The following is a 14,129-nucleotide window of genomic DNA, read 5'->3' as shown; positions in this document are numbered from 1 at the left end:
TGTTATTCTTCATTACTACACATGTGAGAGATACAAATAACTAAAATTTAAATCTGCAAATCATCAATGAGTGATTAATTTTATCACTTTTGTGCTAGATGCACACCTGCAACATCAGCTCATTTATTAAAATGTTTTAAAGTAAACAAAAAAATTGTGGATAAAGGGTAATGGGATGTTTGGTAGGTTGAAATTTTTCAGTACTATTGTCTAATTATATAAAAAATTTACATTGTTTTAAAAATGGTGTTTGTGTATCTTTCTAATTCAATCATAGACATAGATTAACACATAAGATACTTTTTATCCTCATCAGTGTCTTTTATCTCCAAAATTACTAAACATATTCGAAATACTAATTCAAAAACTAAAAATTAAATGGGAATGGCACTTCTTAACAGATCAAGTTATGAATTGGATCTTTCATTTACCTTACATATCTTTAGTTTTAGAAGCGTTAGCGTTTGCAGAAAAAGAATTGGTGTGCCACATGGCTACAGGCCAAGATTTAGTTTTGAGTTTCACAGATAGGCTTAAGTTTTATTATAGTAGCATTAAGAAACTAAAATAAAGACTACAAAAAAAATATTTTTTTTATTTTTAGGTTTTATTGATGATTAAGTGGCATGTGAACATATTGCAACAAATATACTTAATGTGTCTCTAGCATTAGATAATGATGCGTAATATTTATCAACAAGACAATGTTAGGTAAACTCAAGTAATGTAATGAGGAAATCTTATGTTACATGTTGAACAAACAATTATGTTTTGAGTGAACTACTATGTTTTGTATTTTACAATAATGTCTTCTTTGAATATTTTATAGATGTGAAATCCTTATGGCGTCCAGAGTATGGGGCTTACATGGTGGAGGGTACACCAGGAAAGCCATATGGAGGTCTACTAGCTCATTTCAATATTGTAGAAGCAAATATGCGTTATCGTAGAGCTGAAGCTAGTACTCTGTTAAAGGATGGAGAAGTTATTATGAGTATAACAAATTTTCCAAGGTAATTATTACTAAACAATAGACAATGAGAAAGTGTGTTGACTAAGGTGACATTTATTAGTCATATGGTGACACATTTAGGTACATAAATTAGTTGATTTTGTTAGGTCATTGTTTGGCAAATTCTAAGGTGAGGTAGTAAGTCTTGTAGACTATTTAGCAAGTAACTTTAGGTTGGTTTTATAGACAATATTTGAGTATGTTTTGCTATGTCACTGTACAGAGATTCATTGAAATCATCTTAATATATAAATGCGAAAGGTCATTCATATCTCGTAAACCACTTGACATACAAAGTTGAAATTTGGCAGGGAGGTAGTTCGTAGGTAGTAGACGTCCACTAAAAACGGATTTTGCTCTCGCGAAATCCGTTTTTAAGGGCATCCGTTCCGTTAAGGGCGGACGGAGTCGCGGGCGTCCGCTAGTAAGATTATAACTTTAACTATAAGTTCTCGAGGACATATTTGAAATAAGAAATCCACGTTATTTATGACATCATTAGATGTTAGCAGATTTAAAATTGCAAGTCATAGGTCCAGTATTAAACTTATGATTTCCATTACTGTGATAAATTTAGCGATTGCGAAATATAAACAATTATGCTAACCATTTCCAAATTGCACAATGTTATGTTATTCCACACCATGTTACCATTGTAAAATCTCAAAATAAACATCTGTCTGTTCATAATTTTACGCCACATTTGCATATTTACAACATGCCTTAGTTTTTCGAGTTGTATTTTTATTTGATTTGATATGGCCTTGTCAAAAAAAATAAATTGTATTTGGGTTGTTAATTTGGGGTATTAATAACTGTAGTTGAGCCATATTCTGTGTAGAACACCAATCAGATGCAAGCAGGTGTTAGCAACCTATTGGAAACTTCATAATAATCATTAATTTTCAATAATTATACAAAGTAGTGCAAACTAAATACTTGAAGAAAATAAGTCTGGGTTTAGATATATGAAAGCAATAAGAAGCACAACGATATAGGCGTATCAGCGAAAGTTTATAATTATTAATTCTCGTAAGCCTCAATAGCTCAGTGGTAAAGAGGCTCGAAAATTTTGACAACCCTATTTATGGTAATTAGTGGTTTGTTTACATCGAATCTAAACCAAATAAGGCTCTAATACAGGTTGATAGTTTCTATTGAAAGTTTTTATACTGTGTTCCTTACCTCTTAATTAATAATTAATCTTAATTATATTCTAGGCATTAGGATTGCTCTAGTAATTATTTACAAAATAAGTTATATGAATTAATTACCATGTTAAGTTTTCCCCTTAGCAGATTTCCGCGATGCCTACTAAAACCTCATAAATATTGCTGATTTCTTACCTAATAGTAAATCTTAAAGTAGTCAATGGAAAGATCGTAGCCACCAAATAAGAAATTTAAACATTTGAAATATATTATTTGTGAATTGCTTTTATTTTTAACCCTAACTTCATTATAGTACTACGACGTTTATGTCTTTTTCTTTTTATTGTACACCATGACCTTGTTTTTAAGTGCTACATTTTACAGTACTTGATTTTTTTTCAGGTTAGGTTGTCCAAATTTTACAAGTCCACCTTATACGCCTACTCCGGACAAAGGCGTGACAAGATCCCATTTCTTCCCGGATGAAGGTATATTTCCTGGACATCCGCGTTTTAAAACATTAACATCTAATATCAGGAAGAGGAGAGGTGAAAAAGTGGCTATTAATATTCCAGGTACGTAAAAACAGGCCCAATAAATTGCCTATAAGTATAAGTATCCATGTTGATATTACATGTTCGGTGCTTCGATTAGTGCGCGCATTGATGCGCCGCTCAAGATTTTTGAAAAAAAAAATCATTTAGTTTTGTGTAGTATGTTAAGATTTTATCTTCTGTGAGAAAATTTTAATATGAGGTATATAAAATAAATCTCATATCTAGAATTTTAACCAGCGTTGTTCTGATATTAAACTACGTCACTGCAGCACAAAGTAGTCATTATCTATTAAAACACTTGTATGATTATTAAATCTACTCATATTCAGATTTATAACATTATCTCAATAACTTGTATATCCATGCACATTGATTATTATTATTATTATTATAGCAATGCACATGATCAAATAAAAAAGTTAGCATAATTATTTACAGAAACTACATGAATATAACTTTTGAACTATTCTTTTATTTCGTGTTCACTAGTATCATGAACAACACAACTGTAGTTGCTTATTCACTACTTTGTGTTAAATGATAGCTAAGAACTATTAACACTTTATACACTTCTTATTTGTTTTTAAATAAATATAAATATACCTGAACTATACACACATCACTAGCCCCAAAGTAGCCTGTGTTATGGGTACTTGGATATGTGATTTTAACATAATTATATATTAATATACTACCTATTAAAAATATTTATATACCCAGACCCTGGAAAACATTCTTGTTCCTAACACAAATATTTTCCAGTTGTGGGAATCAAACCCACGGCCCCACAGCCCCACGCAGCTGTGAAATGAATATTTTGTAAAGTTTTCCATCAGTATAACATATGTAATCTTTGTGTTTTTCAGTATTTCGTGACAAAAACACCAAAATACCTATAGATGAGTCTCATAGACTGGAGCCAGGTGTCGCGCAGCCGGATGCTGTGTACATGGACGCCATGGGCTTCGGCATGGGCTGCTGCTGTCTGCAGCTCACGTTCCAGGCCTGTTGCATCACGGAGGCTCGCACGCTGTATGACCAACTCGCGCCCTTGTGTCCTATTATGGTACTTAATTTTTTAAAATCCCAATTACTGCAAATGCAGTTTGATTAATACTCTTTTACATCTTACCTTTTTGGATCTTGACATCCGATTGACAGTTTTAAATGTATTGTTTCACCTAAGTCAAGGACAAAGGAGCTTAATTAACCTACCTTGGGTCTTCATATTGACCCGAAATTGTATTTCCTTTGTAAATAGATCTTGAAATGTGTCCCATAAAAGCATCCTTATATTTATAACGTAACCAAGTTTTACGTATTTAATGTAAGGATAGATAAAAGCGTGTGTTACATGGATAGTCGGAATTATTAAATTACTTTGTATGAAAACATAAAATATTTTTATTTTTTAGTTAAAAACATATTAGTTATGCAGTTTGGCAGTGGACTCGTCAACACCTTGAAGTTATGGGAAACTAGCGGACGCCCGCGACATCGTCCGCGTGGAATTCAGTTTTTCACAAATCCCGCGGGAACTATAAATTTTTCCGGGATGAAAAGTAGCCTATGTGTTAATCCAGAGTAAAATCTATTTCCATTCCAAATTTCAGCCAAATCGCTTCAGTAGCCGCAGCGTAAAAGAGGATCAAACATACTTACACACAAACTTTCGCCTTTATAATATTAGTGTGATTAGTGTGATACTCCCGAGCACCCTGTATATGATAATGATATAGAATCATATTCTTTTTTATTCAATCTGCACTGCAAGCCCCATAAAAGAACTTGGTTCCAAATATTGCGTAGTTGGCGTTGTCGGCCGCGTCGCCCGTGTACCGCGGCTTCCTCACCGACGTGGACTGTCGCTGGAACGTGATCGCCGCGTCGGTGGACTGCCGCACGCGCGAGGAGCGCGGCCTCGACCCGCTCACCAACAACAAGTTCCGCATACAGAAGTCCAGATACGACTCCATCGACTCCTACCTGTCTCCTGATCATCAAAAGTAACAACATTCTTCCTATTATTCTCTTACAGTATTAACTATATAGCCAATCAGCCTTAATTATATAGCCAATCCACATTGGGCCAGCGTGGTGTACTATTAGTGTAACCTTTTTTATTCTGAGAGGAGACTCGTGCTCAGCGGTAAGCCAAATATGGGTTGATAATGAAGTCCCCTTAACTTACGATTAGAATAATTACTTTATGAATACCATTGTAAAACTCGTTTAGATTCAGGGTAACAACAACATTAACAGTTGTCAATAATTCTTGGGTTGTTGTAAATTGAAGGTAAATTTCCCTTATTGTAGTATATCTGTTATCGCCGCGTTGCAACGACTTGCGGTACGGACGGCTTCAGTGTGCTCGTGGCGTTCGAGCCGTCCACATCTCTTGTGGAATTCTTTATGGGTTACTTGGGATAGGCGGGGAGAGTGACTTGAGTGGAAAAGGTGAGTTTGTTAACAGTCAAAGGATCCTTTAACCCTACACACATCGTTCACAAGTATGTGACTTCACTCAAGGTCATTCTCTGCCATTATAGGGTCTTATTTTAGTTACAGTTTGATTTGTTAATTAAGTTGTCCTGACAAATTTTGTGAATCATAACCTTTGTTCGTCATTAGTTTTCTTATTTTTGTAATCACCTCTGAGTCTGCTAAAATATCCTCCTGTTATTTAAAGGCAGTAGGTACTGTACTACAGTAATGTCAAAAAGTACCGCCATCTTGTTGTCTATCTCTATCTCTATCTGACACCATAATTGCACCGCCAGTCGCGCGCAGATTTATCTTGCGCGCACTTTTGTGTTGTTTTTGAAAGTTTTCTTATAAAGCGGACATTAAGTTTTAACACTTATTAAATCTTTAGATACATCTGTATGCTATTCTAACGATAGTTCTCTGTGTAGGTAGGAGGTTATCATCAAATATGTGAACTGTCGCAGGTACAACGACATTCCAATAATCCACGACGAGGCGATCTACCGGCGGCTGCGCGAGGGCGGCATCGACCACCCGCTGGCGCTGCACGTGGCGCACCTCTTCATCCGCGACACCGTGTCGCTGTTCAGCGAGCGCGTGCACCAGGACGATGCCAACGACACGGACCATTTCGAGGTGTTTCATTATTTTCCAACTAGCGGACGCCCGCGACTTCGTCGTCCACTCAATGAGTGCCAAACATAACTTCTTGACACTCAATTCAAGTAGTCGCATTTGCAAATTCAACCTTAAACTCAATCCTTAAGGTTACATTTGCTCTGAATTTGAATTGAATATTGGACTATATTTAAAGGTATAATTTTCTTTAACAGTAATCCTAAAACTGTCAAAGCAAAATTGGTCAGTTTTTAAGTGAAATTTTCTACAGGATTGTGCGTACTCTTATTATAAGAGGTCAATGCGTTTTTGTCATTAATTCCGAGACAGGCTATCGCGTTAATAGCGTTTATTAACGCGAAAATAAACTTGGTTGAAGAAGACAAGCAAAAAAACATTGTGGCAAAATATGTCTTTAATTTGTATAGAAATAGGCGTTAGAAGTTTCAAGATCTAGCTAAATTTTCATGTTCAAAACATGCTCGAGTGAGCTATGACATTAAAATCTCTGAAATTATTTTAGAATGAAGAGAATCTTTGGACAATGCAGTTTCGTATTAAAGCGAGCATGGAAGAAATTTATTTTATTGTTGTCATATTTTGTGGTTCGATTTATGGTCCAAAAATATGTTATCAAGACTTTACGGTCGTTTGGTTTCATCCATTTTTAGGTTATCTATCGCTCGCGTTTGTCATATTAAACGTTTGATAATTTTTCCAGAACATTCAATCAACGAACTGGCAGACGATGCGCTTCAAGCCGCCGCCGCCGAACTCCCCCATCGGCTGGCGCGTGGAGTTCCGTCCCTGCGAGGCGCAGCTCACTGACTTTGAGAACGCGGCCTACGTCTGCTTCGTCGTGCTGCTGACGAGGGTCATTCTTTCATACAATCTCAACTTTCTGATGCCTATTAGTAAGGTAAGTTTATATGTTTAAAATGTTTGTTAACAAAACAATAATAGGCTAGGTAACACTTTTTTAAAAGGGTCTTAAATTGTTCATCAGCATTTTACTAGATTGAAAAAAAAATTTTTTTTTTTGAGACATGGATAGGTACATAATACAAATTTTAATTTTTAAATATTTTTTTGACAATACGAGGCAAAACGCTGTCGGCCATGATGGTCATATTTAAACTGTTTCATCATCATCCATCATTATGATCATCATCATGTCAGCCGATGGACGTCCACTGCAGGACAGGCCTTTTCTAGGGACTTCCAAACATACGACGACGATACTGAGCTGCCTGCATCCAGCGAATACCTGCGACTCGTAGGTAAACGCTCTTCAAACTATGTGTCCCGCCCATTTCCACTTTAGCTTCGCAACTCGTTGAGCTATGTCGGTGACTTTGGTTCTTCTGCAGATCTCTCGATCATTTCTGATTCGATCACGCAGAGATCTAGAACCTAGTATAGCTCGGTCCTTCGCCCACTGTGTGACTCTGAGCTTTTTTATTAGGCCCATAATCTAGCTCTGCTCTGACCAACCCGCATGCCCAGACCAGACGCGTGGTCAGTACTGGGCAAAACTATTATGGACGGCAAAAACATAACACAGTAATATTGTGGCATGATACAATTGTATTCTAGTTTTTAAAACACCTATTATGTAAATGACGTAGGTGGACGAGAACATGCAGCGCGCGCAGCGGCGCGGCGCGGTGACGTCACAGCGCTTCTGGTGGCGGCGGGACGTGGGCGCGCCGCGAGCCGTGCTGCGCGCGCCGCCCGCGCACGACTCGCCCGACGAGTACCTCGAGATGAGCGTGCAGGACATCATCAACGGAAAGGTATGGGCGAGACGAAAAATTGGGACGAATGATTAATAAGGTGAAGCTGAATCACGGCTCGGTAAAAATAATATCTTTTTTTTCTAAAATAATCATTAAAATGAAAATTTTATTACATCAATCATTAAATTGAAAAAATTCAAATAAGCTCAATATTCGTCACAAGTATTTAATTTTGACCAAAATTGCCCTTGACATCAATTGTTTTTAACGTATATCTTAGAAGATAACACAGTCGGCAGCTCTGCAATGTACACGTACCATGCCGCTACTAAGACTTCCACGGACGAAGTCCTGGACCGTGTCGGCTAGTCTATACTAATATTATGAAGTGGAAAGATTCATTGTATGTTTGCATTGAATTGGCTCTGAAACTACTAAAAAAATATTTCACTGTTGGGAAGCTACACCATCCCCGAGTGCTTTATGCTATATTTTATCCCCATATTCCTACAGGAACGGGAACCATGTGGGTGAAACCGCGCGGCGTCCGTTAGTATTTAATAATAATGTTTAGTTTAGTAAAATCAAAAGGTCAAATGTGGTAATGGTGCTCAGGAGGGCGTGTTCCCGGGGCTGATATCGCTGATCGACTCGTACCTGTCGGGCATGGACGTGGACGCCGACACGCACTGCTCCGTGCAGCAGTACCTCAAGCTGATCTCGCGCCGCGCCTCCGGGGAGATCCACACCATGGCCAGCTGGATGAGGGACTTCGTCACCAAGCACCCGGACTACAAGTACGGCTCATATCTGTTCACATCACCTATATCATCATTATTTATTGAGATATTTTTTATTGAGATATTTTTTAATAGTAATAATTAATGGACCCACCTAATGGTAAATGAAAAACGATCGACTATAACAGAGCATCAACTTGCTAGACATAATATGTTACAACTTTGTAACAATTCTCTGTGATGTTTGTTGGTCAAAATGGAGCGAATTAGAGAAATCACACCTTTTTGAATACTTGTTGGAGCAGGAGTTTTTTAACGAGTGTATGCACTATACGAATAAATCGAAAAAAATATTTTTGCACTTCAGGTTAGTAATGAGTCCTCAAGGTAGGCAGCACATTTCTACATCTAGTGCGCGCAACCGTTGATGACTAGTTGTTTTTGAAGTAAAACTTCTTAACGCACGCTCAACTTGGGGAGTAAACCGGTGAATGCATTACGAAAAAAAAACGTTGCCAAAGAAGTTTTACTTTAGTCGTGTGGTCTAATAAAAAAAAAATAAAAAAAATCACACTTGTTTTTTTAATAATCAACGAAGCCCGAATTGTCAGACAGAAAAATTTTTAAAATGTTGTATTTTCGGTTCTTACCAAACGACATTCTTATTTATTTCAGAAACGATTCAGTAGTATCGGAGAAGATAAACTACGATCTACTGAAGACCGCCCACGGCATCCAGACGGGCGCGATACCGGCGCCCTCGCTGCTGGGCGGCAGCATCGTGTCCAAGACCAACGAAGACATTCCCACAGCGATCACCAAGATGATGAACAAAGACTGTCCGTAGTACTGCTCACACCTCGCCCCCAGTGCCTTGTGCTGCTGACAGGCTACCTGGCCGCACATTTTACCTCGCCCACAAATATTAACATTCCACGCCTATGTCATATATAATATATATGTCACTATAAAATTGTCAATGCCGTTAGATTATAATCTATCTCGCAAGACTCTGAATTGTCGAAAGTGAACCGCGACATACTGTTTCCGTATTTCCGTGTTTTTTGGTAGATTGTAAGGAAGAATGTACAAATAAAAATAAAAAAACATTTATTAGCCTTTATTTCTTTCTTACTTAACCTAGCCTAACATAATCTTTGGTTTGTGTATGTATGGAGTTCACAATCTTCCGACAGTTCAGAATATCGCGAGATAGAATATAATCTAACGATATTTAAAATTTTACGGTGTCATATATATTCTATTTACGGATTTACGGAAGGCAGTTTGGTTTGCTTGTAGTGTGTAGTATTAAGGTACTATAAGGTACTAGGAAATAGAAGCAGAAAACATGCATTTTAGAGTGATACAGAAAGAGGCGTGTGACATCGAAACCCGGTTACCCCAAAACCGTTGCTTAGCAACCACTCACAGACACAATAATGATATTAGGGTAGTTGACTCGTATAGTACATGACATAAGGGTCTGAAATATGTATACATAGACATTAATTAATAAAAGTTAAGGATTTCATCGAAAACTTAATGTAAAATTGTGTATTTTTACTATTTTTCCAAATATCAAAAACGCAGTCTTTACTGTGTACTTGATGTCAATAAAGGAATAAACTAACTAACTAGGTAATTAATAACTAATAATTTTGTCTATCACTAAACTGTTTGGTTAAGGTTTAGTGACGTCATGAAACATAAAATATAGACCAATGATGGTCTTAATTCTGTATTATCAAAAAAAAAAAATTAAATTAAAATTTTTATGTATTCATCTCTCAAAAAATATGATAATTTTTTTCAGTCTAGTAGAACGACAAAGAACAGTTTAGGACCATTTTAAAAAGTTCCAACTAGCCTATATATTTACTTTATTTACGATTCTTCTCAGCGTCGCTCTTACCTTATCACTACAACCTAAGCCAAACTAAACTGTCTTCCGAAAATGGAATATCAATACACGGCTCGTTTCTTTAGTTTGCAAAAGGGCATAATTATGTCTGTTTTTGATAAATAAAATAATTCTGATTGTGTATATCACAGAGAAATTACTTATTATGAATTGAATTACGATTATTTGTTTGTATAAATTTAATTTATTTTAACGTTGACCTGATGAAAAATTACAAAACGCAGTCCTCAGACTTAGTGTTCACTTACACGACTGCAGTCGACTCTCGGCGGCAGTCGACGGCGATCGCCGACTGCAGTCGACTACCGTTGGTTGCCGCCGAGACGTCGCTGACTGCAGTGGGCGACCGCCGTCGACTGCCGCCGAGGCGTCGCCGACTGCAGTGGGCGACCGCCCTCGACTGTTGCCGAGACGTCGCCGACTGCAGTCGACTGCAATCGTCGGTACCAATTGCCACTCGTGTAAATGAACCCTTAGACAATTTAATGAATAAATAAAGTAACTTGTATTGATAGTTGTGTATTCTTCATTCCCTCGATGATAAATGTGTGGCCGTTGTTACCACCTAAATACTTACTATTATGACTAATACTTGTTACTGTAGTTAGAGTTGCCTTAAATAGTTTATAATGATTATTTAGATGTGTGTAGGTACTGTGTAGTACACTCACTTACACACGTTCGAAAAACGGATCAATCCCAAATATAGGTACTTTACATCCAAACAAAATACGTTATTGAGTAACCAATATACTCAGACGGTTTTATTAAATGATCTATGTGTATAGAAACTGTATGAAATGCTTAGTAAAATTGGTATTCACTCTCAAATTGTGTGATATTTATTATACAAATGCCCAAAAAATGTAACATACGTGTATTATTGGCAAGTTGTTCGTATATATTTTTATGTATTTATTTCAGGTTCAGGGTTGGATTATTACATTGCACACGTTGTGCATGTATGGAATTAAAATCTTCACATGTAAAATTTATACTAATAAAGACTCTAAAAGTGTCAGACACTTTATAAACAAAATGAATTTATATGTGTATTAAAACTTTTTAAAAACAAATATCTAATGGTAGCGCGTACTTATAAGGCAGTTGACTGTTCCTACTTCATTTAATATTTTGTATTGGTACATAACATGTAATTTATTGTAACCTGACATACAATTGAGGACTCTTCGAATTCGAATATGTAAATTTTGTGACTCCTTTTATTTGTCTTTTGTCTAATAATATGGAGAGGAAAGGTTTGTTTGTTTGTTTGCATTGAATAGGCTCTGAAACACTGAACCTATTTAAAAGAAATCTCTCACGGTTGGGAAGCTACACTATCCCCGAGTGCATTAGGCTATATTTTATCCCCGTATTCCTACGAGAACGGGAACCACGCGGTAAATATTCTACATCATTCAGAAAGCAGAATTTCAATAGCACCAAAATTATTGTATTTTACGACTTTGCAGTTTTTATGGGAAATTTTGCTCTTAATTTTCTTCCATTCAGTTCAGCCTAAGATAGATAGGTACAAAGAGCGTGTATTATGATTGTATAGTATGCACATTATTATACTTTGCTCAGTAAATAATACTGAATAATATTATGGTACATTCCTAATATCATGTGTAAAAAAAGCATTTTGTCTTATAATAATTTTAAATTACTGCTATTTCGTCGTTCGTCGATATACGTCACGTATAAGAGTATACGAAGCGGAGCGAGGTAGCGGAGCCGGGAACCGGATAAATATCAACCAATAGGATTGCACAAAATCTCCGCTCCTCTTAAATGGACAGGGTCTGACTTGACGGCGACAATAAATCATATAAAACCGGTAAGCGGAGCGGGAAGTTTCTTCGAGAAGTCACTTCGCTCCGCAGCCTCACTCCGCTTCGGTAAACACATACAGTACGCAACTCTGCTCCACATTAGTCCGTTTCTCCGTTGCGCTCCCTCGCTCCGCTTTGGTGGAGAGGCAGTCTTAGTGACGTAACGACTAACGGCACATCGCTTAGGCATATGCAAAATCCGCGGCACTCGAGACGACGATTAAATAAAACTTCAACATTGCCGCTTACACTCAAGACAAGCCCTAAAACGTACGACTTGTAATGAGTTTTATACAGACAAGCTGCAATGCGCTTACAAGCACTATTCTATGTTAATGTTGTATTGTACTAAATTATACTAGAGAACAATAAAAGAAAAATTTAGTTGACATTAAATATAATAAACAAAACAGTACAAATTTCAAGAGCTATTTTATGACAGCTTACTTTATATTTCATCCTGATTTTGACATAGCTGTTGCGGCTAATTTGTATTGCTTGAGTGTAAGGCCTAGTTCGGACGACTTTAGTATTTTAGTCGAGTACGAACAATTTTAGGATTTACCGCCCAAAAATCGGTCGTACTCTACTAAAATATTAAAGTACTCCGAACTTGGCCTTAGTGATTAACGATCGAAATATGAAATCAGAGGCTGAAAGCGTTATAGTACAGATACAGAGTACAAACTTCTGTATTTTACAAATTTTTTTGAAGTCGAGTTAGAGGTTTTTATTGGCAAAAATTATGTAAGTCTGCATGATTAAATGAATAACAATTAATAATTACTTGAAATTTACGCTGGAGAAGCTTTTATTTTTTCAACTATTCTGTGCAATAGTCATTATGTTTCCGTTTATCGCTCTGAGATAAAGTGGTACTTATATTCTGGACTAGTTAAGAATTTATTACATTTAAAAATAATTTGTATTACGTATTGTTACGACTTAGTTGTTATTATAGCTTTATTTTTTTTACTTTATTGTAATTTTATTAGTGAATAGAAGACTTCACTCTTAAATATATTTCGGGAGAATAGGTATAAAATAGTTAATGGGGTTAGCTCGACTATATATAGTGGATTAAAATATTGAAAATACCGTGATAATAAAGAGGCTCAACACAAGCAAATATAGAGTCTTTGAACATCAAATATTATTAAAATTAACTGTTTTTTGACAGACAAGCCAACTTAGAAAACATGTCGCGAGATAAATGACTGCATTCATCTTAAATATCGCTATCTCTTTCGTCTTATTGCTACAAAAGAGAGAGCGATATTTTGCATGCGTTTAATCGTGGAGATTAAAAAAGATAACTGAATTTAATAAAATACTCGGGGCGCGGGCGTCTCTTACGGCGAGTTCACACTAATTATCAACGGATGTTTATGATTACTGGCGGTTTGTGATTTATCTAGTTAGTGGTTTTATTTAGACACACGAGTTATCATTATCATTCGTTATCATTAAATTAGTACCTACTTCAAGGTACTAATTTAATGATAACGATTTGTTAATGTGTCTCTCGTCAGGCCTAGTTTGGACTACTTTAGTATTTTGGTAGAGTACGAACAATTTTTGGGCGGTAAATCCAAAAATTGTTCGTACTCGACTAAAACGCTAAAGTAGTCCGAACTAGGCTTTAGGTTGGCATGTTGCATAACTGTATCTAAAATTCAAATGAAATTCTTATAGAGAATTTTAAAACAGTATGATATTATGTTTTTATTATCATGAAAAATTAAAAGTTTGTGGTGTTTAATTACGCGACGTCAAATCACGCGTGTTGTGTTAACACAAATCGTGAATGTAATTTCATTTAAATATTGCACTACTTTTATTACATTAAGGACAGGTGTGTGATGAGGCGCAGCATGTTATTTTCTAGATATTCCATTTTACGTATGTTTAGCGTTGGTTGCATTAGTACATGTACAAATGACACATTAGTGCTTTATCCTGCGTCTCACCGCGTGCACCGGTCTTTAGGCTGAAGGCACACGATGCGTTGCGGCGCCGCAATGCAAAGATTAAAAGTATAAAAAAACTTAAAATAAAGTCTG

The 14,129-nt window shown here is 36.4% G+C and overlaps 1 protein-coding gene across 1 annotated transcript; it reads left to right on the top strand.

The window, feature by feature from the left end:
- Positions 1–829: 829 nt before the first annotated feature.
- On the top strand, positions 830–9,746 carry LOC112057682 (glutamate--cysteine ligase catalytic subunit; the record flags this gene model as incomplete). The annotated part of the gene is given in 9 exon segments (XM_052881168.1): positions 830–1,013; positions 2,566–2,738; positions 3,587–3,786; positions 4,530–4,726; positions 5,672–5,843; positions 6,547–6,744; positions 7,454–7,621; positions 8,180–8,361; positions 8,980–9,746. Coding segments are annotated over 9 exon segments (1,646 nt in total), but the record flags the coding sequence as incomplete, so codon positions are not given.
- Positions 9,747–14,129: the final 4,383 nt, after the last annotated feature.

This window comes from Bicyclus anynana, chromosome 4 (genome assembly GCF_947172395.1).
Source record: "Bicyclus anynana chromosome 4, ilBicAnyn1.1, whole genome shotgun sequence".
Classification (NCBI taxonomy): domain Eukaryota; kingdom Metazoa; phylum Arthropoda; class Insecta; order Lepidoptera; family Nymphalidae; genus Bicyclus; species Bicyclus anynana.
Note: the sequence above shows the minus strand (reverse complement) of the source record. Positions and strands in the feature narration are given on the sequence as shown.